We start from the raw sequence: 25,744 nt of genomic DNA, 5'->3' as shown, positions 1-25,744 counted from the left end.
CTGAAGGAACTACTACTTTTTCAGTGCGATATTTCCTTCCAATACATTTTTATTTCCGAAACACATGACGGAAGCACAACAGTTGAAATGTTTCGACCACACGCTCGGCTCTAAGAAAACACTTCAGCTGGTCTTTTGTGCAAAAATGGGAATTTCAGATGGAAGCTCGTTAGTGCAAATGTGTATCGTGAAAGTTGCTCAAAACATCGATGTATTAGAAAGAAAGGTTTTGAGTGAGTTTTACTTATAGCAAAAAATGATTTTCTTGTCAATACACAATCAAGACTTAATATGGAATTTAACAGACGTGAACATTTATAATATTTCTATTTTTCTTGATCTAGATCTGCCTGTCTCTCTACTGAAAGACTTACTGCCACATTTAAACATTTACTATCTGGACAGGATCGAAACTGCTGCTGCCACAAAAGGTACAATCATTCATTCATACATGGATGAAGAGCATGGATCACACAGTGTGTGTTCTCTGATTCAGATGCACATATATATTGCATTGCCAAAATGCACCTCTTCATGGAAATGAACGTTGTGATGTTATTTCCATCAATTTTTTGGTCAAGATCTTGTATTGACAATGCAGGAGGTGAGCACTCTACTCCAGAACATCACAAAGACTTACACTGAATTTAAGGTCTGGTGCCAATTCATGTGTGAAAATGATGAATCTTACATCTACATGGTTGATTAAGAAATGAAAAGATACGCACTCCATCAATTAGGCCTAGAAGAATTGTTGCCAAACATATAACATGCTAGAAACATAATCATCACTGCAATAATGATCCAGTCATAGACTCTTAAGCATTAAGCACTCTTAAGCATTTGACTATTTAAATCCAAACAGCGACTTTTTATGGCCGGCAGTGTATGCATGTGTATGATTTAGACATAAGATTTAGTGATTCTTCAATTAGGGACACTTTTATGTACAGATATAACTTTAATTACTGTTTCATCTAACTTTTATTAGATCTGATAATTTCCTTTCAACTTTTTTTGAAATTGTGTGTGATGATAATAACATTCTCCTTTCTTGGTGAAAAGATTGGAAATCCGTGTTTTGTTTTTCAAACCTGTCATGTTATCTTAATTTATTTAGAAAATGGATTCTTTTAAATTAAAGGTGCCGTAGAACGTCTTTTTAAAAGATACAATATAAGTCTAAGGTGTCCCCTGAATGTGTCTGTGAAGTTTCAGCTCAAAATACCCCATAGATTTTTTTTTATTAATTTTTTTAACTGCCTATTTTGGGGCATCATTAAATATGAGCCGATTTAGGCTGCGGCCCCTTTAAATGCTCACGCTCCCGCCCACGGAACTCGTGCTTGCCTTTAACAGCATAAACAAAGTTCACACAGCTAATATAACTCTCAAAATTGTTCTTTACAAAGTGTTCGTCATGCAGCATGTCTAATCGCGTAAGTATGGTATTTATTTGGATGTTTACATTTGATTCTGAATGAGTTTGATAGTGCTCTGTGGCTAAAGCTAACATTACACACTGTTGGAGAGATTTATAAAGAATGAAGTTGTGTTTATGAATTAGACTGCAAGTGTTTAAAAAATGAAAATAACGACAGTCTTGTCTCCGTGAACACAGTAAGAAACGATGGTAACTTTAACCACATTTAACAGTATGTTAGCAACATGCTAACGAAACATTTAGAAAGACAATTTACAAATATCACTAAAAATATCATGATATCATGGATCATGTCAGTTATTATTGCTCCATCTGCCATTTTTCGCTGTTGTCCTTGCTTGCTTACCTAGTCTGATGATTCAGCTGTGCAGCTCCAGAAGTCCTGCCCTTGTCTAATGCCTTGAACATGGGCTGGCATATGCAAATATTGGGGGCGTACACCCCGACTGTTCCGTAACAGTCAGTGTTATGTTGAAATTCGCCTGTTCGTCTGAGGTCTTTTAAACAAATGAGATTTATATAAGGAGAAAACAACGGTGTTTGAGACTCACTGTATGTCATTTCCATGTACTGAACTCTTGTTATTTAACTATGCCAAGATAAATTCAATTTTTAATTCTAGGGCACCTTTAAAATGTTCAAATATAGCTTGTAATGTTCAAATATTGCATGTAACGCTAAAACCTGATTTATTTCATTTCAGGAATCTCCACCTCCGTAATTTGGGCGACAATATGGAGAGATCTGGATCAGACGTGGCGCTGGAGAGCAAAGGTTTGTTCTTCATATGATCATCACTGCTGAATTCATCATGACTGTCAATCATGTGTGATGTCAAATTCCTTATAAGTACAACTTACATGGTAATCCTTTATTTTATTTATCTTTATTTTATATTTTTATTTTATCCTTTTAAGGGCAACTTACATGGCCAATAAACATTTATTTTATTTATTTATTTTGCGTATTATTTTTATTTTATTTTTAGAGCAAACTACCAAGTCACTCCTTATATAGACCTTTATTATTTTATTTCACTTCATTTCATTATTTTATTTTATTTGGTTATTTTATTCTGGATTTTTAGAGCAAACTATAAAGTCAAATTCCTTTATATTGACCTTTTTATTTTATTCAAACCTTGGTCCCCATGAGATCCATGTTGTGAGCAAGTGCACTGAACCTGAAATCTGATTTACTATTTTTTCAGTCTGCATTGCCCAATCAGGACTGGAAGCAGCGATGTTTGGAAAGGCTCTTTCACATGGTCATGTTCACCCAGGTCAGACGAGGAGGATCGTACCTTTCCAACCTCAGCGATTCTTCCATTCTCTCCATGACTGTAAAGCACGTCAGAGTCCTCTCTCTCCACACGTCAACCAAAAACATCTGCAGGCTCGCATCCGGGGACCTGCGCCCCATCCTGAGCACCTTAGAAAAAGGAGTGACGTCCCTCAAATTATTGGATGCGAAAGCTCTATTCAAACATGGACGGAAATATGTGTTGTTTGTTCTCCACCGGCTCCTGGACCACGGGTCTGTCAGAGAAGTGGTTTTGAGAAGAAATCCAGATTCATCTTTTCTGAGCTGGCTCATGTCCAGGCGCAGGGGTCCTCAGGGTGGGTCATCAGTGTCCACCGCACCAGAGACGTCCCAAGCTGATGGCCATTGTTCAGTAGTAGATAATGGAGAGCTGGAGGAACCTGCAGCCAAACGTCTTGCTTTAGATGTGGAGGAAAATCCAGAGGTTTTGTGCAGTGAGTTTTCGTCCTTTAGCAGCTCTGCTGACCACTGCCCTGTAGGTCAGATCCACTCGCTTGATTTTGAAGTGTCCAAATGTGAAATCCTGACCACGGTGTCACATATCCTGCCTACATGGTTGTGTCTTCGCACACTACATCTTCACAGTGACTGTAAGTACATGCTGACAGCTAAATATGATCTCTAGTTTTTCCTAAAAGCGTACACATATGGACCAGTGTCAGGTGGCAATTATTGGAGATATATATATACACTACTGTTAAAACACTTGTGGTAAGGTTTTTTCTTTAATATATATGCATATGCATATGTATATATGTATGCATGTATATGGATGGATGGATATACAGTCAACCCAAAAATTATTCAGACATTTTTGATATTTTTGATATATTTTTACTAGTGGGTGCAGGACACTTTAGTTCATTTATGAGGATAGCAAAATAAAGTACAGTAATCTGTGACATGTTATACCCAAAAATTCTTCATTCAGTGGACTACCAGTACAATTGATAAAAATTTGGAACCAAAAATTATTCAGACACTTTGACCTGACCATGTTTTGCTTAAGTGTTATCTGACATAATTAATATTATTTTTTTCTAACACAGTTTAACTCTGAGATTTTATTATATTTTTTAAACCATTTTTTAAATTCTAGTGAATAAGCTGTATTAATGAACGAAATGTTCAAGGTGTCTGAATACATTTTGATTTGACTGTAGATATATACACATACTGTTTGTCTGTGCAGGGCTCATTCATGAGGAGGAGATGTCAGTGTTGGTGGAGTCTCTCAGACGGTTGTTCCTGAACCCTGGCTGCTCTCTCACAGATATCAGTATAAGTCACATTTGCGGTCACACACACTTGATCAGCGTGTTGAGAGCATGTCCGACCCTACTGAGCCTTTCTCTGGAGATCTGCCCACCTGCCAACAGAAACGCATGGAGACAGCAGCCGCGTTTCACTGAAAACAAAGGTGAGAATTTCTGGGGTCAAACAAATCCATATGAATTCTGCAGATGGATGAGATGCTGATATGCTCCAGTTTTCATGCACAGTATTGTTGATGTTAACTTTCAGCCTACAACCTAGAGGTGGAATATCTAGTGGATAAGTGGACATCCAGAATAACAAAAAAACAAAAAACAAAACAGATTTGGCCACATATGATTTATTTAAATTGCAATCCTGCAGGGGAAATCTTTTTTTTTTTTCCTTAAATCTGATCAAAGCCTTATTATTATAAATTATTATTATTATTTTTTTTATCAGAATTTCTTACAAAATAAACAATCACACTTTGTTTTGTCAGAACTTTACTGAGGATGTGCTGAATCTGTACAGGGTTATTATAGTTTACTAAAACGGAAATGAAAACCATAAAAAAAAAAAATTTGTTACTTAAAATGTCATTAACTGAAATAAAATCAAATATAAAAAATATTAAACTTATTTTATTTCATGTAGGTTACCAATAAACCATTTGTCATTTTTATTAAGTTTAAAGGTGCAATATGTAATACTTTTGCTGTAAAATATACAAAAACCACTAGACCAGTGTTATATATTTTGTTCACTTGAGTACTTACAATATCCCAAATGTTTGCAACTATTTGTAAATCGTGAGAAAATTGCAATTTTAACCAAGGCTCCGGGACGTGTGAGGAGTCGCCTGTCAATTGCGTCATACCCGCGTTACCCTCGGTTTCCGGTTTTATTTTGTAGAAACCATGGAAACACCAAAGACGCTTTAATATATTACACGTTTTAATAGACAAGGGAACATCTGTTTTGATATATTTATAGACAGAAAACTAATTGTTGATATAGAGCTCAACACGTTTGGTCTTGTTTAAATCAAATTTTCTTGATTTTTTTGCGAGTACCATGCTTTACACTATTTTGTCAAGTAGCTTACATAGCATAATCAGATGCAGCTTTATTTTTAGTAACAGTAATACAGAACTTTCTCCATCATGCAATACGTTTTAAAATTAATTGCATGCCATTTATCAACACAAGCCATCCAGCATTTAATATGATCTTCTAAAATCGATCTATCTTACTGCAGTGTGCAACAGTGTCTCACAGCAGCCGCCGAGCGAACGCACAGAGTAACGTTAAAACATTTTCAACACACTCAAACAGTGGCGTAACTTTGTTTTAAAAAGTGGGTGGGACAGGAATGTGTATGTGGGGGGGTATTGTAATTGTATTATTACAATAATAATAATATGATATTAAAATTAATATGATAATTTCTTCCTTACATCTGCTATAATACAATGTCTCGAAAGTATGTATGTTAATAAATACGTGGATCCGCTGTGGGCAATAGATTGTTCTGATGGACCGGTGGCAGTATTTTCGTTTAGCATGCAAGAGATTCTGGGTTCGAATCCAACCACGTATGTTTTTTTTTTTTCTCTCATTAAAACCAAAGATGTTCGTCAGTGATTGTATATCAAGAGCAGGGACACGTTTATTTGTATTTTGTTTTGTGATTCAACGTAACGAATAGAGAGTCTCTGCAACGGTTAAGCGATAGATTGAAGCGCTCGTCCGTGTGAACACTGCGCAGTGTGCATGAGCGCCAAGAGAACACTGTTGCGCCTCTGATAACGGCGACAACGAGCACTCAACATGATTTCAAAAACAACACATCCCAGCGCCAGATCGCCTATTATTAACACAAATTGATAATCAACAAGAGGTGTTTCTTTTGTATTAGATATCCGCGAGATGCCGCGAGATGTTTCAAAAAGTGGTGGGGACAATATCGACCCTTTCAAAAAGTGGTGGGGACATGTCCCACCCGCAAATTACGCCTATGCACTCAAATATATCTGATATGATAAACAGCTGCGTTACCTCATACTCATGACCGGAAAAGCGGAAGCGGCGCCGGCGACTGTGTCATAATAAAAGTTCCGCTGCTCGTGAGGCGTGTGTTGCGCAATCGCTCCAGCGGCCTCGTTCAGCTCCCACAACACTCGGTCCTGCTCTGTTTCATAGTACAATAACGTTAATAATCGCATCCATGAACATGATTTCTTCCCGAGTCCTATCCCTATTCTTTTGCACATTTCCCAAGATTCCGCGCTCAATCTTGGCGTCATCAAGCTACGCCTTTGTTTTGAATAGGCTTCTAGTGACCTCTAGCGGACAGAATTCTTACATACTGCACATTTAACTTGATGTACTAAAATAATAAAAGGGGTAGTTCATTGCGATTTCACTTTTTTAACTTTAGTTAGTGTGTAATGTTGCTGTTAGAGCATAAACAACATCTGCAAAGTTACAACGCTCAAAGTTCAATGGAAAGGGAGATATTTTCTTTTAAAGAATTCAATGTTTAAGGACTACAACAAATGGCTAGTAGGGACAACGAGCTTCTTCCCAGGTTAGTGACATCACTATCCCTAAAATTCACATAAACCCTGCCCCCGAGAACACGCAACAAAGGGGGTGAGGCCATGTTATTGCAATACATTACGTAACACAAATGCAATAGCATGTCATAAAAGCAACATAAGTTATACCATAATTAATTTAACTATACCTGTTCTATCTTCATGCAGCATATATTCTCTGGCCCTGTAGTAATCTTACAACAGTTCCCACATGAGCGATTTATAGATTATCATGACAGAGTATGCTAATCAATGACTTTAAGATAGTTAACTCCACATCAGCTACATAAATTAATCAACTAACCATTCAGAAACATCCTGTTGCATTCTACATGTCGTCACTTCTTTCTGAGTCTCTCCATCATTGTCCGACTCTGGTTTGAACATAAAAGGCTGGACATTTTCAGTAAGTCTGAGGTAATCAGTGCTGCTAACAGGAGCTCTTGAAATGCCGCCCTCTTCGCAGGAGCAGCAGCTCATTTAAAAGGACACACAAAAATGGAGAGTTTTTGCTTACCCTCAAAAAGTGGCAAATTTAACATGCTATAAAAAATTGATTAAAAAAACTAAAAATTACAAAAAAAAAACCAACTACTAAAACTTCAACTAAAAAATAATATAAAAATACTAAAATAACACTCACAATGTCATCACTCTTAACTGATTATAGTTGAAGAAATTGGTTTCATTTGGTCCATCAATAATTATCAATCTGAAACTTATATAATTTTGTTTTTGTCTTTGTAATTTACAGTGCTCTGCCTGGAAAAGCTGTCAGTCAAATCCACTGGTCCAATGACAGTCAAGTGTTTCCTGCCGGCCCTGACGTGGGCTCCTAAACTCAACAGCCTTCATATGACAGGAATCCATCTGTCACGACAATTTTTTCACACATTAGCAGGTACTCCAACAAATAATCAGCTACTCCTACCCTTGTGACTACCTATTACAGAAATAATATGTTCAAAGAAAATACTTAACTGTGAATTGAATGTAATGTTTTCAGACACTTATGCATGTTAATTGCAATTAAATGAAAATGTATTAGTTTAAACGGTAGCACTTTACAAATAGGTCCTATTAGTTAACATTAGTTAATGCATTAACTAACAATGAGCAATACATTTGTTATATTTATTAATCTTTGTTAATGTTAGTTAAAAATACAACTGTTCATTGTTTGTTCATGTTAGCTCAGGTCCATTAATTATATTTACAGATGCAACTTTTGATTTCAATAATTTATTAGTAAATGTTGAAATTAACATTAACTAAGATTAATAAATGCTTTAGAAGTATTTTCACTTGTTTCATGTTAACTGATGTTAAAAAAATGAAACCTTATTGTAAAGTGTAATCATTTAAATTCATATTAAATGCAATTAGTTAAACTTGAGTGCTTTTTGACTGACTGAAGTAGGATTTAAGTAAATCTTTATATAGTAAGTAAGTATATAAGTATATAATTGCCTAATTTTTAGTTCCAAATTTTTATCAATTGTACTGGTAGTCCACTGAATCAAGAATTTTTGGGTATAATGTCACAGATTACTTTATTTTGCTATCCTTATAAATCTTTAAGTAAATCTTTATATAATTGCCTAATTTTTTTTTATATTGTCCTTGAAATATGGTAAAATAATTAACTATCAATATTCAATATCATTTTTATTGAAACTTGTACAGTACTAGTCAAAAGTTTGAACACATTACTATTTTTTTATGTTTTTAAATGAAGTCTCTTATGCTCATCAAGCCTGCATTTATTTGATAATTTGATAATTTCTATTTTAATATATACTATTTAGTATATTACTATCAGTTTATATCAATTTAACATCCTTGCTGTGTAAAAATATTAATTTCTTTCAAAAAAAAGCATGAAAAAATTGCTGACCCCAAACTTTTGAACAGTAGTGTATATTGTTATAAAAGATTTCTATTTTAAATAAATGCTGTTCTTTTGAAACTTTTTATTCATCAAAGAATCCTGAAAAAAATATCACAGGTTATAAAATATATATATATATATATATATATATATATATATATATATATATATTAAGCAGCACAACTGTTTCCAACATTGATAATAAATTTGTATATTAGAATGATTTCTGAAGGATCATGTGACACTGAAGACTGGAGTAATGATGCTGAAAATTCAGAATTAATTAATTAATTACATTTTAAAGTATATTAAAATAGAAAACCATTGTTTTAAATTGTAAAAATATTTCACAATATTATGGTTTTGTCTGTATTTTTGATCAAATAAATGCAGGCTTGATGAGCATAAGAGACTTTTATTTCATTAATATTATATTTTTTCAAGTAGAGTTTTTTTTTTTTTTTTTTTAGAGGAATATACTCTTAAGATTTGAAGTACACTACAAGTGCACATTCAATACAGTTAAGCACCGTCTTATTCACAAAAGCAGCGGCCAAACAAATGTATTTCTGAGGTAATGAAGAGACCGTCATACCAGTTTAATAATGAAAAGAATACTACTTTTACCTGATACAAGTGACTTTTTTTTGTAATGTTTGACTATGAATTATTTAGTTGTATTACAAAATGTTTTTCCTGACTAAATGCTATTAAGCTACAAACTAGTTTTTGTTTTGAACAGTTGATTCATGTTAATATGAAACATGTCTCTTTTTTCCCCCTCATAGGATCTAATCCATTACTCAAGGTATTAAAGCTGGAAGACATAAACCTAGCTGACTATCACCAGGAGATTCTTCATTTTCTGGAATTTTCTGTGTTAGAAGGTATGGTGTAATACAGAAAAAAAGCTAGCCTGAGTCTTAAAATGAATGACTAATACTTGTATTGTTGTTTGAATCTCAGAGCTGTCCTTGAAAGACTGTAGGCTGCTGGATAAGTGTACAGTAAAGAAGGACTTCCTGGTGCCATTTGTTGAAGCACTGAAAGGGATCTCGTCCCTCCAGAGCCTGATGCTGGCCCAGAATCGACTGGGTAAGACCGAACTCAATATATACACTGTTACTCAAAGGTTGGGGGTCAGTGTTAGTATTTTTAATAAATACTTTTATTTAGCAAGGATGCATTAAATTGGTCAAAAGTGACAGAAAGACATTTATAATTTTACAAAAGATTTTTTTTTTTTTAAATGCTGCTACTTTGAACTTTCTATTCATCAAAGAATCTTAAAGGTGCCCTTCATTCAAAAATTGAATTTACCTCGGCATAGTTAAATAACAAGAGTTCAGTACATGGAAAAGACATACAGTGAGTCTCAAACCCCATTGTTTCCTCCTTCTTATATAAATCTCATTTGTTTAAACGACCTCCAAAGAACAGGCGAATCTCAACATAACACCGACTGTTACGTAACAGTCGGGGTGTACGCCCCAATATTTGCATAATGCCAGCCCATGATGTTCCCAACATTATAAAAGGCATTAGACAAGGGCAGCCAGTTAACGTCTGGAGCTGCACACAGCCGAATCATCAGACTAGGTAAGCCAGAACAACAGCGAAAAATGGCAGATGGAGCAATAATAACTGACATAATCCATGATAGCATGATATTTTTACTGATATTTGTAAATGAAACTGATATTTCTAAACGTTTCGTTAGCATGTTGCTAATGTACTGTTAAATGAGGTTAAAGTTACCATCGTTTCTTACTGTGTTCACGGAGACAAGAGCCGTCGCTATTTTCATTTTTTAAACACTTGCAGTCTGTATAATGCATAAACACAACTTCATTCTTTATAAATCTCTCCAACAGTGTAGCAATAGCCGTTAGCCACGGAGGACAGCCTCAAATTCACTCAGAATAAAACTTTAACATCAAAATAAATACTTTACTCACATAATTCGAAGCATGCATACAGCATGCATGACGAACATCTTGTAAAGATCCATTTGAGGGTTATATTAGCTGTGTGAACTTTGTAAATGCGCTGTAATATAGTCGACAGCCGGTGTGGCAGGGAGCATGCGATTTAAGGGGGCAGCGCCGAGTGTAAATCAGTGCATTGTTAATGATGCCCCAAAATAGGCAGTTAAAAAAATTAATTTAAAAAAATCTATGGGGTATATTGAGCTGAAACTTCACAGACACATTCAGGAGACACCTTAGACTTATATTACATCTTGTGAAAGAACGTTCTTGGGCACCTTTAAAAAAAAAAAAAAAAGTATCAGTTTCCACAAAAATACACAGCAGAACTGTTTTCAACATTGATAATAATCAGAAATGTTTCTTGAGCAGCAAATCAGCATATTAGAATGATTTCTGAAGGATCATGTAGCTTTGTGTGAGCAACAGACTTGAAATATGTTGATTGTCTAAGAAAATTTTGTTTCATGAATGGGGGAAAAAAATATGATCAAACTTGTTTTTCTTCCTCCAGCAACAAGTGCCATAGAGATCGCCAACTTATTCTCAGGATGCCATCCCAGCAAAATCACAAAATTAGACCTTAGGTATTACTGGTTTTGTTGCAGTATCATCCATGCATGTTTACACCATAAAAATGTTTAATAAATGTAATGTCTGATTTCTTACAGCTCTAATTTCATTCTTCCTGCTGAACTTCTGGAGTTTGCACAGCTGCTGGAAACATTCAGGCCAGTTCAGCGACTAACACTGGACCTGCGCTTTAATCCACTGGATCGCGACCCTGAGGTCAAAGGTCAAGCTCTGCGAAAGCTCATCCCATACTGTAACATATTAACGGATGACTGGGACTCCAGGTCCACTATGGCCGATCACGTCAGTGTGATGTGACAAACTCTTTAGCTGCCTTTTGAAAGACATTTCCATGTGGGGAAAAAGATCACGCAGATGTGACTGTAAGAAACGACCAGCATAAACATCTTGGATATATTTCACGTTTAATTACGCTGATAGGCCTAACCATTAAATTTGATTATAATAATGTTCACAGAATAAATAAAGTGAAAGAAACAGGAAAAGAATTCAATTACAGTGTACTAATGATTGAACGGTAGAAAGTTTCTCTTCATTCGTTCCAGAAGCTCTCTTACTGCTGTTCCCAGTTCAGCTCTGATATCAGTTGCGCAGTGTTCAGCATTTTTGATCTGGTACGTTCATTCATGATGCTCAGACGACTCCTCTCTGGTCCTCATGTGAGCGCTGGTGAAAGACGAAAGAGACGGCAGCGTCCCAGGATGCCTGCAGAACCGGGTCCCTCAGGCCTCTTTTTTCTGCACAGTGGTGCCAGTTGGACAGATCGCTGGTGCAATCTGAATCATCAGGTGGAGGACGCACCTGCCGATTGTTTATACAGCGTCTACAGCGAAATCTGCCAAAATAAAAAAAAAGGACTTGAATACAAATGATTCCTTTGCTAATCTTTGTACTAGTAATGCATTTTGAGATGCCCTCATCCATGAATGAATTGTCAAAAAACAATGCAGCATTAGATGTTAAAGGCTTAGTGAAAAATGAAAATTCTGTCATTAATTACTCAACCTCATATCGTTCCACACCCGTAAGACCTTTGTTCATCTTCAGAACACAAATTAAGATATTTTGATGAAATCGGAGAGGTATCTGACTCGTCCATAGACAGCAATTTAACCACCACTTTCAAGGTCCAGAGAGGTACTAAAAGACGTTAAAATAGTCCACGTGACTGCAGTGGTTCAACCTTAATTTTATGAAGTGATGAACATTTTTTGTGCTCAAAAACAAAACCATTTAACGACTTTATTCAACAATATCTTCTCTTCTGTGTCATTCTCCTATGCTGTTTACACCCAGCGCTTCCAGGTTCTACATCAGACTGCCGACTCATTATTGGCTGGCTCCTGCATCAGCATCACACGCATGCATCGTGCTGCTCACGTGAACAGTGTCGAACAATCAGCCGGCGTTCTGAGGTAGAACTTGGAAGCGCAGGAGAATGACACGAAGAGAAGATATTGTTGAATAAAGTAGTTATTTTTGTTTTGTTTTTGCAGTCTCATGGACTATTTTAACGATGTCTTTAGTACCTTTTTGCACCTTGAAAGTGGTGGTTATATTGCTGTATAAGAAGTCAGATACCTCTCGGATTTCATCAAAATATCTTAATTTGGGTTCTGAAGATCAACAAAGGTCTTATGGGTGTAGAACGACATGAGAGCGAGTAACATGAGCTTGAGACATGATCACAGAGGGTTTTTTCACAGCCTACCTGTCTGAAAGAGCTCATTAATATGCAGCTCATTATGCGATTCTTTTGTCTTCTCAGGTGTGAATTACAGGATTATTCATGATGATTCACGCCTCCACGCATACTGTGTTTCTTGACAAAAAGTGTCTTAAAAAATTTTAATCTCTCTATTGTTTTATATGAACGAGTAGGCAGGATAATTTTACATCATTTTGAAGCAAAAACTCTAGTCTACAACTTCCAAAACCCAGAAGTCTTGTGAACACATATATAATATTATTTTTTTTTTTGCCTTATTTCAGTGACTTAAGTTTTTTTGTTTTTTCAATAACCACGCATAAACGTTATTCCTTCAAAAATACGTACATACATGTTTCTCACATATTATGGTAGCTTAGTTTGTGCTGAATACAGTGTAATGACACTTTATCCATTAATATGTTTATGAACAACTGAAAAAAAGCACAAATGTCAGGGCATGTCAAAACTTCTCCAGGCCACAAATCAGCCTCAGACTCCAAAGGGTTAATGACAGAGTTTTCATTTTTGGGTGAACTAACCCTTTAAAGGTGAAATATGTAGTTTCTGTGACACTAGTGGCACATAGTGGATTTACAAAAATAAAGCATATTTTCAAACAACCTTGCAAACGCCCCTTTTGCGTATTACGCCTCCCAAACTCAGATACAGCTCTTTCGGTGCTTGTGAAGACATGTCTCAACAGGTAAAAGTAGGCTACTTTCAATAAAAGGTCCAACATATTAGGAATACTTTTAGCTGTGTTGCTATGTGTCATGAGTAAGCAATTGAGTAGACTAACACTCTTGTCTAGAGTGAAGCTAGCATTTCTCTTATAATAAACCCATTCAGCATAACTGCACCGGGCATATTTTGACATAAAGCACCACAACTATTTGAGGCTGTCTACACTGAACATGTAAACAATATAAACAAGATCTTTCTGAACATGTGCATGATGATGCTGTATGGTATTGATGCATCCACTGTAGTGCATAGCATCACAATGCCCCGTTCGCTTTGACGTGTTTATGACCCGTTTAATCTTAGGCCTAAATGCAGTAAGTGTAACTGAAGCTGAAGGTCTTTTCCCACGTAACTCATGATCCCTCTATCTCCGCCTGCTACAGAAGACACTCCCCAAACTCTCACTGAGCTGGAAAGAGATTGACGGATCCAAGCAAACCACTCTCAATGTTTTGATAGTGACTGGGAGGCTCAATGCTTACATGTTTGGGGGAGATTAACCCATGAATGGCATATTAATAGTTATCAATGAACAATGAACTGGCTTAAGTGATTCTATTTTAACATAAAGAAAAATCTTACATCACCTTCAATTAATTTTTACCTGTCATGTGTGTCGCTGACTGTGTCCTCGTTGAGTGAGAAGAGTTCTCGTAGCTCTCCAAGTGAGAAATGTCTTTCCACGTCCTGTTCTTCATCCACTACGCAGCTACTCAAAGCTTTCTTATGAGCCTGTCTCTGTAAGATCTTTTCCTCTATCGTTCCCGTCTAAAAGAGTGTGTAAAAGAAACAAGCTGGCTAATGATCCACTTTTAAATGATGAGCATCTTGTACAAGACACATTTTATTTAGGCATTTCCTGCATAATTTAGGAAAACATCTCTCCCAACTCACCGACAGCAGTCTGTAGATGTAGCAGGTCTTTTTCTGTCCATCTCGCCACACTCTGGCCATCGCCTGCTCGTCATTGGCTGGATTCCAGTCAGGGTCGAACATTACCAGGCGATTTGCACCAATCAGATTCAGCCCACAGCCTCCAGCCTTACTGCTCAGCATGAAGATGAACTCTGGATTCTGGAAGAGAGGAATTAAAGTGCTAAAGGTGAATTAAAATAAACTACAAATATTAGATGAAAAACAAACTTATTTCAGGTGGCTCACAACAAGGCAACATTTCTATTTTAACTATTTTCCCGCCATTGATGGAAATTTCCGGCTTTCAGTGTTATACAGTAGGGGGCGCTATTACGCATCCTCTGCAAGAGTACAGAATCTCCTGATCAAATCACAGGCAAAGAAGCAGCAGAAACAACTGATAGCATATGTAAGCAGTACCAGTCAAAAGTTTGGACACATTACTGTTTTTAATGTTTTTGAAAGAAGTCTCTTATGCTCATCAATCCTGCATTTATTTATTCAAAAATACTGAAAAAAAAAACTAATATTACAATTTAAAAAAAAGGTTTTCTATTTTAATATACTTTAAAATGAATTTTCATCAGCCCTTCAGTTTCACATGATCCTTCAGAAATCATTCTAATATGCTGATTTGATACAAAAGATTGATAAATGAGTAACAAAAACTACCGTTCAAAAGTTTGGGGTCAGTATTTTTTTCTTTTTTTTTAAAGAAATACTTTATTCAGCAAGAATGTGTTAAATTGATAAAAGAAGTGATAGTAAAGACTTATAATTTTAGAAAAGATTTCTATTTTGAATAAATGCTGTTCTTTTTACCTTTTCATTAATCAAATTCTGAAAAAAGTATCACAGGTTCCAAAAAAACTACACAGCACAACTGTCTCCAACATTGATAATAAAGGAGTATCAAATCAGCATATTATAATGATTTCTGAAGGATCATGTTACACTGAAGACGAGTAATGATGCTGAAAATTCAGCTTTGATCACAGAAATAAATCATATTTAAAAGTATATTAATGGACTCAATCTACTCTGTCTATGTTTTGATCATCGATCTGAAGCCGATCCAGTTTTAAGTCTTTGACATAAACATGATTTTCTCAGCTTTTTGCTCATAATGTTGCTTTTTTTAATGAAACTTACCCACATTCAAATGTTGAGTAATAAAACAGAATATTCCGGGGGCCATGAAAATTTTGTGAAAATGATCAAAAATACTGGCACTAGCTGGCAAATTTTTCCAAAAATGCTGGCGGGGAAAGAGTCAAGTTGAAGCACTAAAATTTCTAACTGAAAATTAAAACTGAACTAAAATCTAAAACTGAAGCTGAAATAAAAATAAACCTAAATAGTGATTTAAAAAAAAAACAACAACATAAAAGCACAATAAAATGAAAACCGAATATATAAAAAGAGCTAATTCACAAAATTAAGCGCATTTAGGCTACGCCCACGCTCGTTTTTTGGGTCGACAGCTTATAAAAACTTCTGGGTTTTTGGTTCTGTTTTTTTTAGCTTGTTTGCTGTACACCTTGTCACATAGCAGCTTTTAGACATTGTTCTGTTTTTTGTTATAAGTCAGAAATGACAAGGAGGCAGCTTCACGCAATACAAAGTCAATGGAGACGGTTGGATTGTTTTCCTCCCCGGTGGGCGTGGTTTTCAGGTTATGACGCGTTGCGCTCTGTCTCTATACTACTACTTAAATGATACCAATAAGACTTCATATGCCAGGTTGAACAACAAGTGTAAATTGAAACACTTACAGAGGGGCTGTTGAATCTCTCCACAACCTTTGCTCTCTTCTTGATGGACATTGTCCCATCCAGTCTAACGTAAAGGTATCTATTCATGAAGAAAAATATGATATTAAACCATCAAAAGGCTGAATGGTAATACGTTGGTTCATGGCTAAAAATTGTAGATAATTTTGTGATCCTCTATAGAGAGGTAAATGGAAAAAAATACTTCCAGATCAAGGACACTTGCGCTCTACACTGATGTTGGATTTATATTATCTGAATCCCTCACCTTCGAGTTCGGCACAGCTTTTCAAAAAGGTCCAAAGTCTGTGTATAGTTAGAGACCAGAACCACTTTGTCACTCGTTGTTGTTCTGGTCATCGCCAGGATATAGTCCAGTACCAGCATCTTCCCTGAAAACCAGACAGACATATAGATTAGGGTCAGACATTAATGAATCAGGACTTAAACGTACCTTAGCATACCATAAATGTACCACATTGTTTTAAAGATAATTTTTTTATTTTATTTTGATTTAATTATATAGGTTTGGAGATTTTTTTCAATAACAGATTTTCTATGGTTCAGAAAATGCAGTCACGAAGGTAAAAAAAAAAATGCCTCTGAGTATGTTGCTGAGCACAAATAATGTCAACTTATTTAAAAAATCCATTTTACTCACCCCCATGTCATCCAAGATGTTCATGTCTTTCTTTCTTCAGTCAAAAAGAAATTAAGGTTTTTGAGGAAAACATTCAAGGATTTTTCTCCATATGGTGGACTTCACTGGGGTACAACGGGTTGAAGGTTCGCCAGTTATGACAAAATCACGTTGGAAAGGTCACGCGTAGGTGAAAGTACCAAGCCAGTGTCTACAAAGCTAATGTTCAAAGACTAAGCCAAAAAAACAAACAAACAACCAAAAAAAACAAAACAAAAAAAAACAGTAAAACAACAATGACGGACAATTTTGAAGTTGGAGGACAAAATGAGATGGAGTTTTTTGCCCTACCGCGTTACTTCCACCTACATCACGCGTGACCTTACCAACGTGATTACGTAATGAGTGGTGGATCGCAGAGCAGTGCAAGATGAGCATTTGTGGTTAAAAAGTTGTTGTTTTTTTCTTTTTCAAAATGGCCGATCGTTTTGCTAGATAAGACCCTTATTCCTCATCTGGGATCTTGTAGAGCCCTTTGAAGCTGCACTGAAACTGCAATTTGGACCTTCAATTCCATTGCACCCCACTAAAGTCCACTATATGGAGAAAAATCCTGGAATGTTTTCCTCAAAAACATTAATTTCTTTTCTACTAAAGGAAGAAAGACATGAACATCTTGGATGATATGGGGGTGAGTAAATTAACAGGAAATTTTAATTCTGAAGTGAACTAATTCGGTAAAACTTTACAATAAAGTTCATTAGTTAACATTAGTTAATTACATTAGTTAACATGAACTAATTATGAACTGCACTTCTACAGCATTTATTAATCTTTGTTAATGTTAATTTCAACATTTATTAATACATTATTAAAATCTTGTTAACATTAGTTAATGCACTGTGAACTAACATGAACAAACAACGAACAACTGTATTTTCATTAACTAACGTTAATGAAGATTAGTAAATACTGTAACAAATGAATTGCTCATGGTTAGTTCATGTTAGTTAATGCATTAACTAATGTTTAAGTAATTAAGCTTATTGTAAAGTTTTACCAATAATCCTTCAAGGTCAGTAAGATTTTTTGAAGTCTGTTCTGCTCACCAAGTTTACATTTATTTACATTTATTAAAAACAGTAATATTCTCTTTGAATATATTTAAAAATGTATGTATTTATTCCTGTGATCAAAGCTGAATTTTCAGCATCATTGCGTATTCAGTGTCACATGATCCTTCAGAAATCATTCTAATCTGTTGATTTGATGCTCAAGAAACATTTTGGATTATTATCAATGTTGTAAACAGTTGTGCTGCTTCATACAGTATTTTTGTGGAAACCTTTTTCAGAATTTTGAACGAAGTTTGAAAAAGCAGTATTTATATAGAATATGAGATAGATTTTTTTTCTAACATTATAAAAGTGTTTACTTTTATTTTTGACCAATTTAATACATTCTTACTGAAAAAAAGTAGTGCAAGTCAGAACTGACCTGAGAGCTGTGGTTCTACTGCTTTAGTTGAATAATTTTGTGGGAAGAGGTCCATTGCTCCATCAAAGCCCTCTTCTCCTGCCAGACACTTCTCATAAATCAAGGCAGGATCTAACAGAGAGAACAAACACATTTTTTCAGTTTTCATATAACAATAACTTTGTCAGAAAAGAAAAAAGGGCTGATTATGTTGACAAAGAGGTCAAAGGTAAAGAGGTCCACACTCACGGTTGCAGAGCTTCTTAAGCGAGGTGATGGACGACAGAGAAGACACCGTGATCTTGCCGGTTTGCAGACTCTCTACAGGTTTGGCCTGCTTCAGGAATAACTTGTACAGCTCTTTCTGGAGAGGAGTCAGACTGACAAAAACACACACATATTATTCATTAATTCTTCCTTTAAGACAAAATGACAAATAAAATAAAGCCATTTTCAACTAAATATCTTATTGCTCAAGTGCTAATGATGAACATGCATGAGGCTACTGATCCCTGTATTAAACACTTGACATTGTTATTTATGTTGCAGTATAATGAGCCTTGCTTTTACAGAATGTAGAGAATATGACCATCAACTGATCTCTTACTTGCAGCAAACAACTTGCTCAATCTTCACAGGCAGATACTTGGAAAGAATATCTGAGGTTCTTCGAATCAAACACCTTAACAAAACAAACACAGTGTTTAATTGAAATGATTTGAATGGTGAGATAGAGTGGAGAGTCTTTTACAGACCGTTTTCTCTCATGCTCACCTGTTTACAATGCTGATGAGTTCCTGGAGTTTCTCCTCCCCGGCAGCCCTGTCTTTATCACTGGCGTCGGCGTCACGACCCTTTAGGATTGGAATCTCAAACCGTTTCTTAAACTCCTGAGCTGTGCCTGAGAGAAGAGACGGATGGATGATTACTCAATCAACATTTATTGTGTGCGCTTCAGTAAAGTTCTTCACAGGGTCATGCACGACTGGAATGATTAAAAGTCTCTTACCAAGGATACCAGAATTTACAAAGTGCACCAAACTGAAATATTCCAGTAAGTCATTCTGAATGGGAGTTCCAGATATCAGCACTCTCCTCCGGGCGTTCATGGAGTTCAGCGCTTGGTATGTCTGATTGTCTGAGTTTTTCAGCCGGTGACCCTAAACCAACAACACAGATACGGTCATACGGGGCATACGGAATGGAAACCCAAAATACACTACCTTTCAAAAAGCCTGGGGTCAGTGATATTTTTTTTTTCATTTAAAAAAAAAAAAAAAGAAAAGAAAAATTTGAATTTACCTTGGCATAGTTGAATAACAAGAGTTCAGTACATGGAAAAGACATACATTGAGTTTCAAACTCCATTGCTTTCTCTTTCTTATGTAAATCTCATTTGTTTAAAAGACTTCCGGAAAACACGCGCATCTCAACATAACACAGACTGTTACGTAACAGTCGGGGTGTACGCCCCAATATTTGCATATGCCAGTCCATGTTCCCAACATTATGAAAGGCATTAGACAAAGGCAGCCAGTAAAGTCTGGATCTGCACAGGTGAATCAACAGACTAGGTAAGCAAGAACAACAGCGAAAATGGCAGATGGAGCAATAATAACTGACATGATCCATGATAGCATGATATTTTTAGTGATATTTGTAAATTGTCTATCTAAATGTTTCATTAGCATGTTGCTAATGTACTGTTAAATGTGGTTAAAGTTACTATCGTTTCTTACTGTATTCACAGAGACAAGAGCCGTCGCTATTTTCTTTTTTAAACGCTTGCAGTCTGTATAATTCATAAACACAACTTCATTCTTTATAAATCTCTCCAACAGTGTAGCATTAGCCGTTAGCCACGGAGCACAGCCTCAAACTCATAGAGAATCAAATATAAACATAAAAATAAATACTTTACTCACATAATTCGAAGCATGCATACAGCATGCATGACGAACATCTTGTAAAGATCCATTTGAGGGTTATATTAGCTGTGTGAACTTTGTAAATGTGCTGTAATATAATCGAAAGCTCGTGTGGCAGGGAGCACGCGAATTAAAGGGGCACCGCGCTGAAAAAAATCAGTGCATAGTTAATGATGCCCCAAAATAGGCAGTTAAAAAAATTAATTTAAAAAAATCTATGGGGTATTTTGAGCTGAAACTTCACAGACACATTCAGGGGACACCTTAGACTTATATTACATCTTGTGAAAAAGCATTCTTGGGCACCTTTAAATGCTCAAGCTTTTTAAAGTGGGATGAATTCTGATTGGCTGCTATGTTTCTTATAGTTCATCAGCTGGAAAAAATAGTTCTGAAAGTGATTCCAACAATGTCATTCCTCTGTTCCATTATTGTTATAGTTGTGGTGTGGATTCTGCTATTCTTTTATATCTAGAACGATTTTTAGAACTATATCATTATATTTTTCACCCTTGGTGTGAACAGGCTTTTATTCTCATCAAAGCTGCATTTAACTGAACAAAAATACAGTAAAAACAGTAATATTATGAAATAATATAAAATTATTATAAAATAAAAGTTTTCTATATCAATATATTATCATATGGCAATTCGGTGCTCAAGAAACATTTCACATAATTATTAATGTTAAAAAGAGTTAATTTTTGTAGAAGCTGCACGATATATCGCATGAGATTGTCACGCGCATTTCGTCAGTAAAGCCGGTTCCCTGATTACCGCTAAATCGCCATCACCTGCTTTCAAATGGAGCGGCATTTAATAGACAGAACCGTAGACCACTGAAAAGCCACGCAATATCGCGTTCATATCGCAGATGAATCGCCTTCGATAATGAACGCGATACTGCGTGGCTTTTCAGTGAACTACGGCTCTGTCTATTAAATGCCGCTCCATTTGAAAGCAGGTGATGGCGATTTAGCGGTAATCAGGGAACCGGCTTTAATGACGAAATGCGCGTGACAATCTCATGCGATATATCGTGCAGCCCTAAAACTGATACATTTTTTCAGGATTCTTTGATAAATAGAAAGCAAAAGAACGGCACTTATATTTGAAATAGAAATCTTCTGTAACATTACAAAATGTCTTCATTTTCACTTTTGATCAATTTAATGCATCTTTGCTGAATAAAACTTTTTTTTGTTTGTTTTTTTGTATTCACTTGAGAAATTTCCATGACTTTTAAAAATTGTATACATTTCTCTTACTTTTCCAGGTCTTACAATAACAATTTTAAAATTGCCTAAGGTTTTCTAGTATGGATCATTTTATTATTATGTACTTATTATTGTACACCTACCTCATCACAGATAACCAATCCAACTCTGCCTTTGTGCAGGACTTCAGTGTGGAGGCGGAATGTTTCATAGGATATTATCAAAATTGGAGTTGGCACTCTCATGCCATGCTGGGAGATGAAGTTCTCTGACAAAACACATGCAAAGTCATGTAGTGAATAATAGAGTCAATGTGGGGTTTGTAATAGCCAAATTACTCAAATTAAAGGATTAGTTCACTTTCAAATGAAAATTAGCCCAAGCTTTACTCCCCCTCAAGCCATCCTAGGTGAATATGACTTTCTTCTTTCTGATGAAAACAATCTGAGATATTTTAATAAATATCCTGATGCAACAAAAGAATGAGAAGAAGAATACCAAGTTTGCGATCAATCTCATCTTTGGAGCCGCCATCAATAGCGACAGGCTGCACGCGTCCACCGAGCCATTTGCCCACTTCATTGTACCAGTTTCGCACAAGGCTGGAAGGGGACACCACGATGGCCTTGTCGATTTCAGGTTTGAAATCAGGACTCTGTCTCAGTAAAGTCCACATGAGAGTGATGCACTGCAGCGTCTTGCCCAGCCCCATCTCATCCGCCATAATACAGCCATACGAGTTTTCAATCCGCCTTCCTGTCACACAGTCCCACAGGAACTTCACACCCTATGGGAGAAAATTGCAGGGATTATCTAAAAGGTCTTTCCCCATATGGGATTAATATTTAAAGAAAAGAAAGGATTATAATCATAGTGAAAATATCTGACTAATATTTTGGATGTCATTCTGGGATAATCCACTCACTACATCCCTGATTCCTCTAGCAAGATCCTACCTCTCGTTGATGGGGTCGAAGCACTTTACTGAGCACTGGATCTACAACCACATGCACTGGTAACTTCTCCCTGCAAAAGAATCAATCACAAAGTTGATCATGTCATTGGTGAGGAGCTGCAAAATATAAGACCCATCAGATAATCAACAGATTTGACTGACTTATCTGCTTTGATGAGCTCATGAGCGCTGATGGCAGGTGGCTCATACAGAACCAGGGCTCCATCTTCAAACGGATCGTGCAGGGCCTTCCTCACACCGGCCCGCCTCAGTCCCAGAGCCCGCAGACCCAACGAGCCTGATCGGAGCAACACAAGACCCTCGAAACCTCTGAACTCACACTAATTATTTATATAAAAATACATAAATGAGCTGTGAGTGACGACTAACCTGTATAATTTTGAATGGGAATTTTGAATGGCTTTGATAAGATCTTGCGAATAAAGGCTTCCTGTAAAAAAATAAAAAATAATCACTTAGTTATAGTAATAGCTCATTATATCTAAATGTTACCTCCCTTGTGTCTGTTCAAGAATTTACCAACAGCCTTGTAATGAATAATGCACATTTCTAAGTTAAAATGATCTTTATACCATCTGATGGCATTGGATGAGAACAAAACTTGAACTGAATTGAACTGGATGATGACATCACGGTTTTCGGCTGAGCTGCTTTATATCAGACTCAACTTGATTTCATAATTGATGAATTTTGCCACCGTTACTGAACTGAATTGATTCAACAGTGAACTGACTCAAAGTGAATTAGGACATTATTGTATTCTGTGCATTGAACTAACTCGTTTTAAAACACTGAAAACATTTCATAATTGCTGAACTTTACAGTTATTGAACTAAACTGAATCAACACTAAACTGAATAATGACGCTAGTGTCTTTCTTAGAGGAGAATTTGAATTTCTCACATTTGAAGTTTGTATCATTGATCATTATTTTCCTGCTTATCACTGTGAAAGTGCTTTGAAAAAATCTGGGGTGCATTTCCCGAAAGCATCGTTGGTGAACTATGGTCGTAAGTCCCATTGAACTCTATTGGTAACGACGGAACTTACGACCATAGTTCGCTTTGGGAAACGCACCCCTGTATAGTATAAAGTGCTACATAAATAAAGGTGATTAGGATCCTCCTTATAATGCAACTTCAGACTTCCTGTCAAATCTATCATCCCAAAAATTGCCTGAACTGTCTATTACCCAGGATGACATGACTGAAATCTTAATGTGAGGGCAAAAGTCATTCCAGCTCTAAATGTAAAAGAATCACTGCCATGTTTTTATTTATTTAAAAATGACTGTACAGACACTTATGCCAAGGGATTTTTATTTTTAATATTTTGTAAGGAGTTTTCTGTTTTTATTGGTTAGATTTCCAGCGTGTTGATATACAAACAAGTCTAAGTGAATGTACCTCTGCATTTTATTTTTATTTTAAGAATAACTCACGTGCTCATTGCCATCTGTGCAGACGGGTCTGTTGGTGAGCGGCGTCAGGGGTTTTCTGAAGGGAGAGATGTAGTTTTCTCGACAGTCTCTCTTACTCTGTGATGTCTGTAGGAATGACAACAGTCAATCACATCCTTACTGATGATGATGATCATTAAATCAAGAGCTTTAATTGCGTCCAACTCACAATTTCAGGCTCCCAGTCCTCATCATCTGAATCCGCCCCTTGTTTCCTTTTGGCCACCTGACTGGGCGCTAGACTTCTCCTCTGCGGTTATTAATAATTGAAGTAGACTTTACTGAATTATCTGAGCACGAATCGATAACAACAGAACATACACTATACAGTATACACAATTATCACAGGTATCTAAACATTCATACATCGACATCATATTAAAAGATTAATATTGCAACCTACCATTCTGGATCAGGAATTTAATCCAATTTAAATAAATCCATTCAAATAAATATGCATTTTCCTGTCTTTTTTCAAGTATTTGTTTCTGAGGCGCTCTGCCTCTTGCACTAAATAATAAATAACTGATCCGTTTAACGAGATTCCCGCACCAACACTGTCGTTTTAAACTAGCGTATTTAAGAACATATTAACCCTGACATATTAATCCACATTAATTAGAACTGAAAGTTAAGTCATTGTTGTTGTTAAACACTGCCATGTTTAAGAGTCCCGCGCACAGTTCACACAACTCTACGGCAACCGGGAAGGAACAAACTTTGTCATGCGTTTCGAAAATAAATGCTGCTACGACAGAAAGAGAACGAAAATATCATAATTATATAAAATTATAAAATATATATATATATATATATATATATATATATATATATATATATATATATATATATATATATATATATATATATATGTGTAAATGTAATATAAGTTTTATATTTCTATTAACATAATATAAAAAAAAGTTTTATAGGCTATTATTATAATTTTCTACATGATATGATTTGTCATTACTTTTCATTAATTATTTGGATAATGTCTTGGTGACTGCATTTTACTCAGTATTAGGGTTTGTTTGTTAATAACAGCAAATATTTAAATAATAATAATAATAATATTCTCCTTAAAGGGATAGTTCACCCAAAAATGAAAATTTACTCCCCCTCAAACAAGCAGATCTCGCCCCCCATTGACTGCCATAGTATTTTTTTTTTTTTTTTTTTTTTATACTATGGTAGGCCTAGTCAGTGGGGGTCAAGATCTGCTTGGTTACAAACATTCTTCCAAACATCTTCCTTTGTGTACAGCAGAATAAAGAATTTCATACAGGTTTGGAACAAATTGAGGGGGAGTAAATGATGACAGAATTTTCATTTTTGGGTGAACTATCCCTTTAAGATGAAATGTAGGTTTACGCTGTAGGTTATTTGCTTATTTTTACTTTGGTTAATTTGCTTAACATGCATATAGATTCTGTTCTCATGAACTTCTAACCAGTGTGTTTAATTATTTATTGTAATTTAATTACTTGTCCTTGAAAAAAATAAAGGGATTGCTCTTAATTTTGTAATTTAATTACATTTACTTCTGATGTAATTGTATTAAATAGGCCTATTGTATAAACTATAGAACAATTGATGTCTAAAGATAAAATGTGCATTTTTAATTTAAACCTCTCCCTTTAAATATTTTGGTCAATTCAGGAATAATTTCTGCAATTTTGAATTATTTATTTTAAAGAATTAAAAGAGCAGTTTCATCTTGCAACTGACTTGAACTTCCACTGTGACTGTCCCCTAGATGGCGCAGTTGTGTTATTTATAAAGGGGTCAGAATTCATAGCGACACTG

General features: G+C 35.7%; 2 protein-coding genes across 2 annotated transcripts; one reads left to right on the top strand and one right to left on the bottom strand.

The window, feature by feature from the left end:
* Positions 1-39: 39 nt before the first annotated feature.
* lrrc41 (leucine rich repeat containing 41) lies at positions 40-11,966 on the top strand. The gene is made up of 10 exons (XM_048200203.1): positions 40-233; positions 345-431; positions 2,148-2,218; positions 2,655-3,357; positions 3,960-4,187; positions 7,379-7,525; positions 9,304-9,402; positions 9,482-9,610; positions 11,018-11,090; positions 11,175-11,966. Exons 1-10 carry the CDS (start codon positions 65-67, stop codon positions 11,392-11,394), a joined length of 1,926 nt encoding a protein of 641 aa, XP_048056160.1. The 5' UTR covers positions 40-64; the 3' UTR covers positions 11,395-11,966.
* rad54l (RAD54 like) lies at positions 11,731-24,647 on the bottom strand. The gene is made up of 18 exons (XM_048200202.1): positions 24,339-24,647; positions 24,105-24,185; positions 23,918-24,022; positions 22,846-22,906; positions 22,618-22,753; positions 22,457-22,526; positions 21,999-22,287; positions 21,644-21,768; positions 19,365-19,515; positions 19,130-19,256; positions 18,963-19,037; positions 18,605-18,735; positions 18,377-18,487; positions 16,508-16,631; positions 16,243-16,321; positions 14,447-14,626; positions 14,157-14,320; positions 11,731-11,932 (listed from the first exon to the last, which is right to left on the bottom strand). Exons 1-18 carry the CDS (start codon positions 24,339-24,341, stop codon positions 11,731-11,733), a joined length of 2,214 nt encoding a protein of 737 aa, XP_048056159.1. The 5' UTR covers positions 24,342-24,647.
* Positions 24,648-25,744: the final 1,097 nt, after the last annotated feature.

Source organism: Megalobrama amblycephala, linkage group LG8 (genome assembly GCF_018812025.1).
Source record: "Megalobrama amblycephala isolate DHTTF-2021 linkage group LG8, ASM1881202v1, whole genome shotgun sequence".
NCBI lineage: Eukaryota > Metazoa > Chordata > Actinopteri > Cypriniformes > Xenocyprididae > Megalobrama > Megalobrama amblycephala.
The sequence above is the reverse complement of the archived record's forward strand: the minus strand, read 5'-3'. Positions and strand labels throughout refer to the sequence as shown.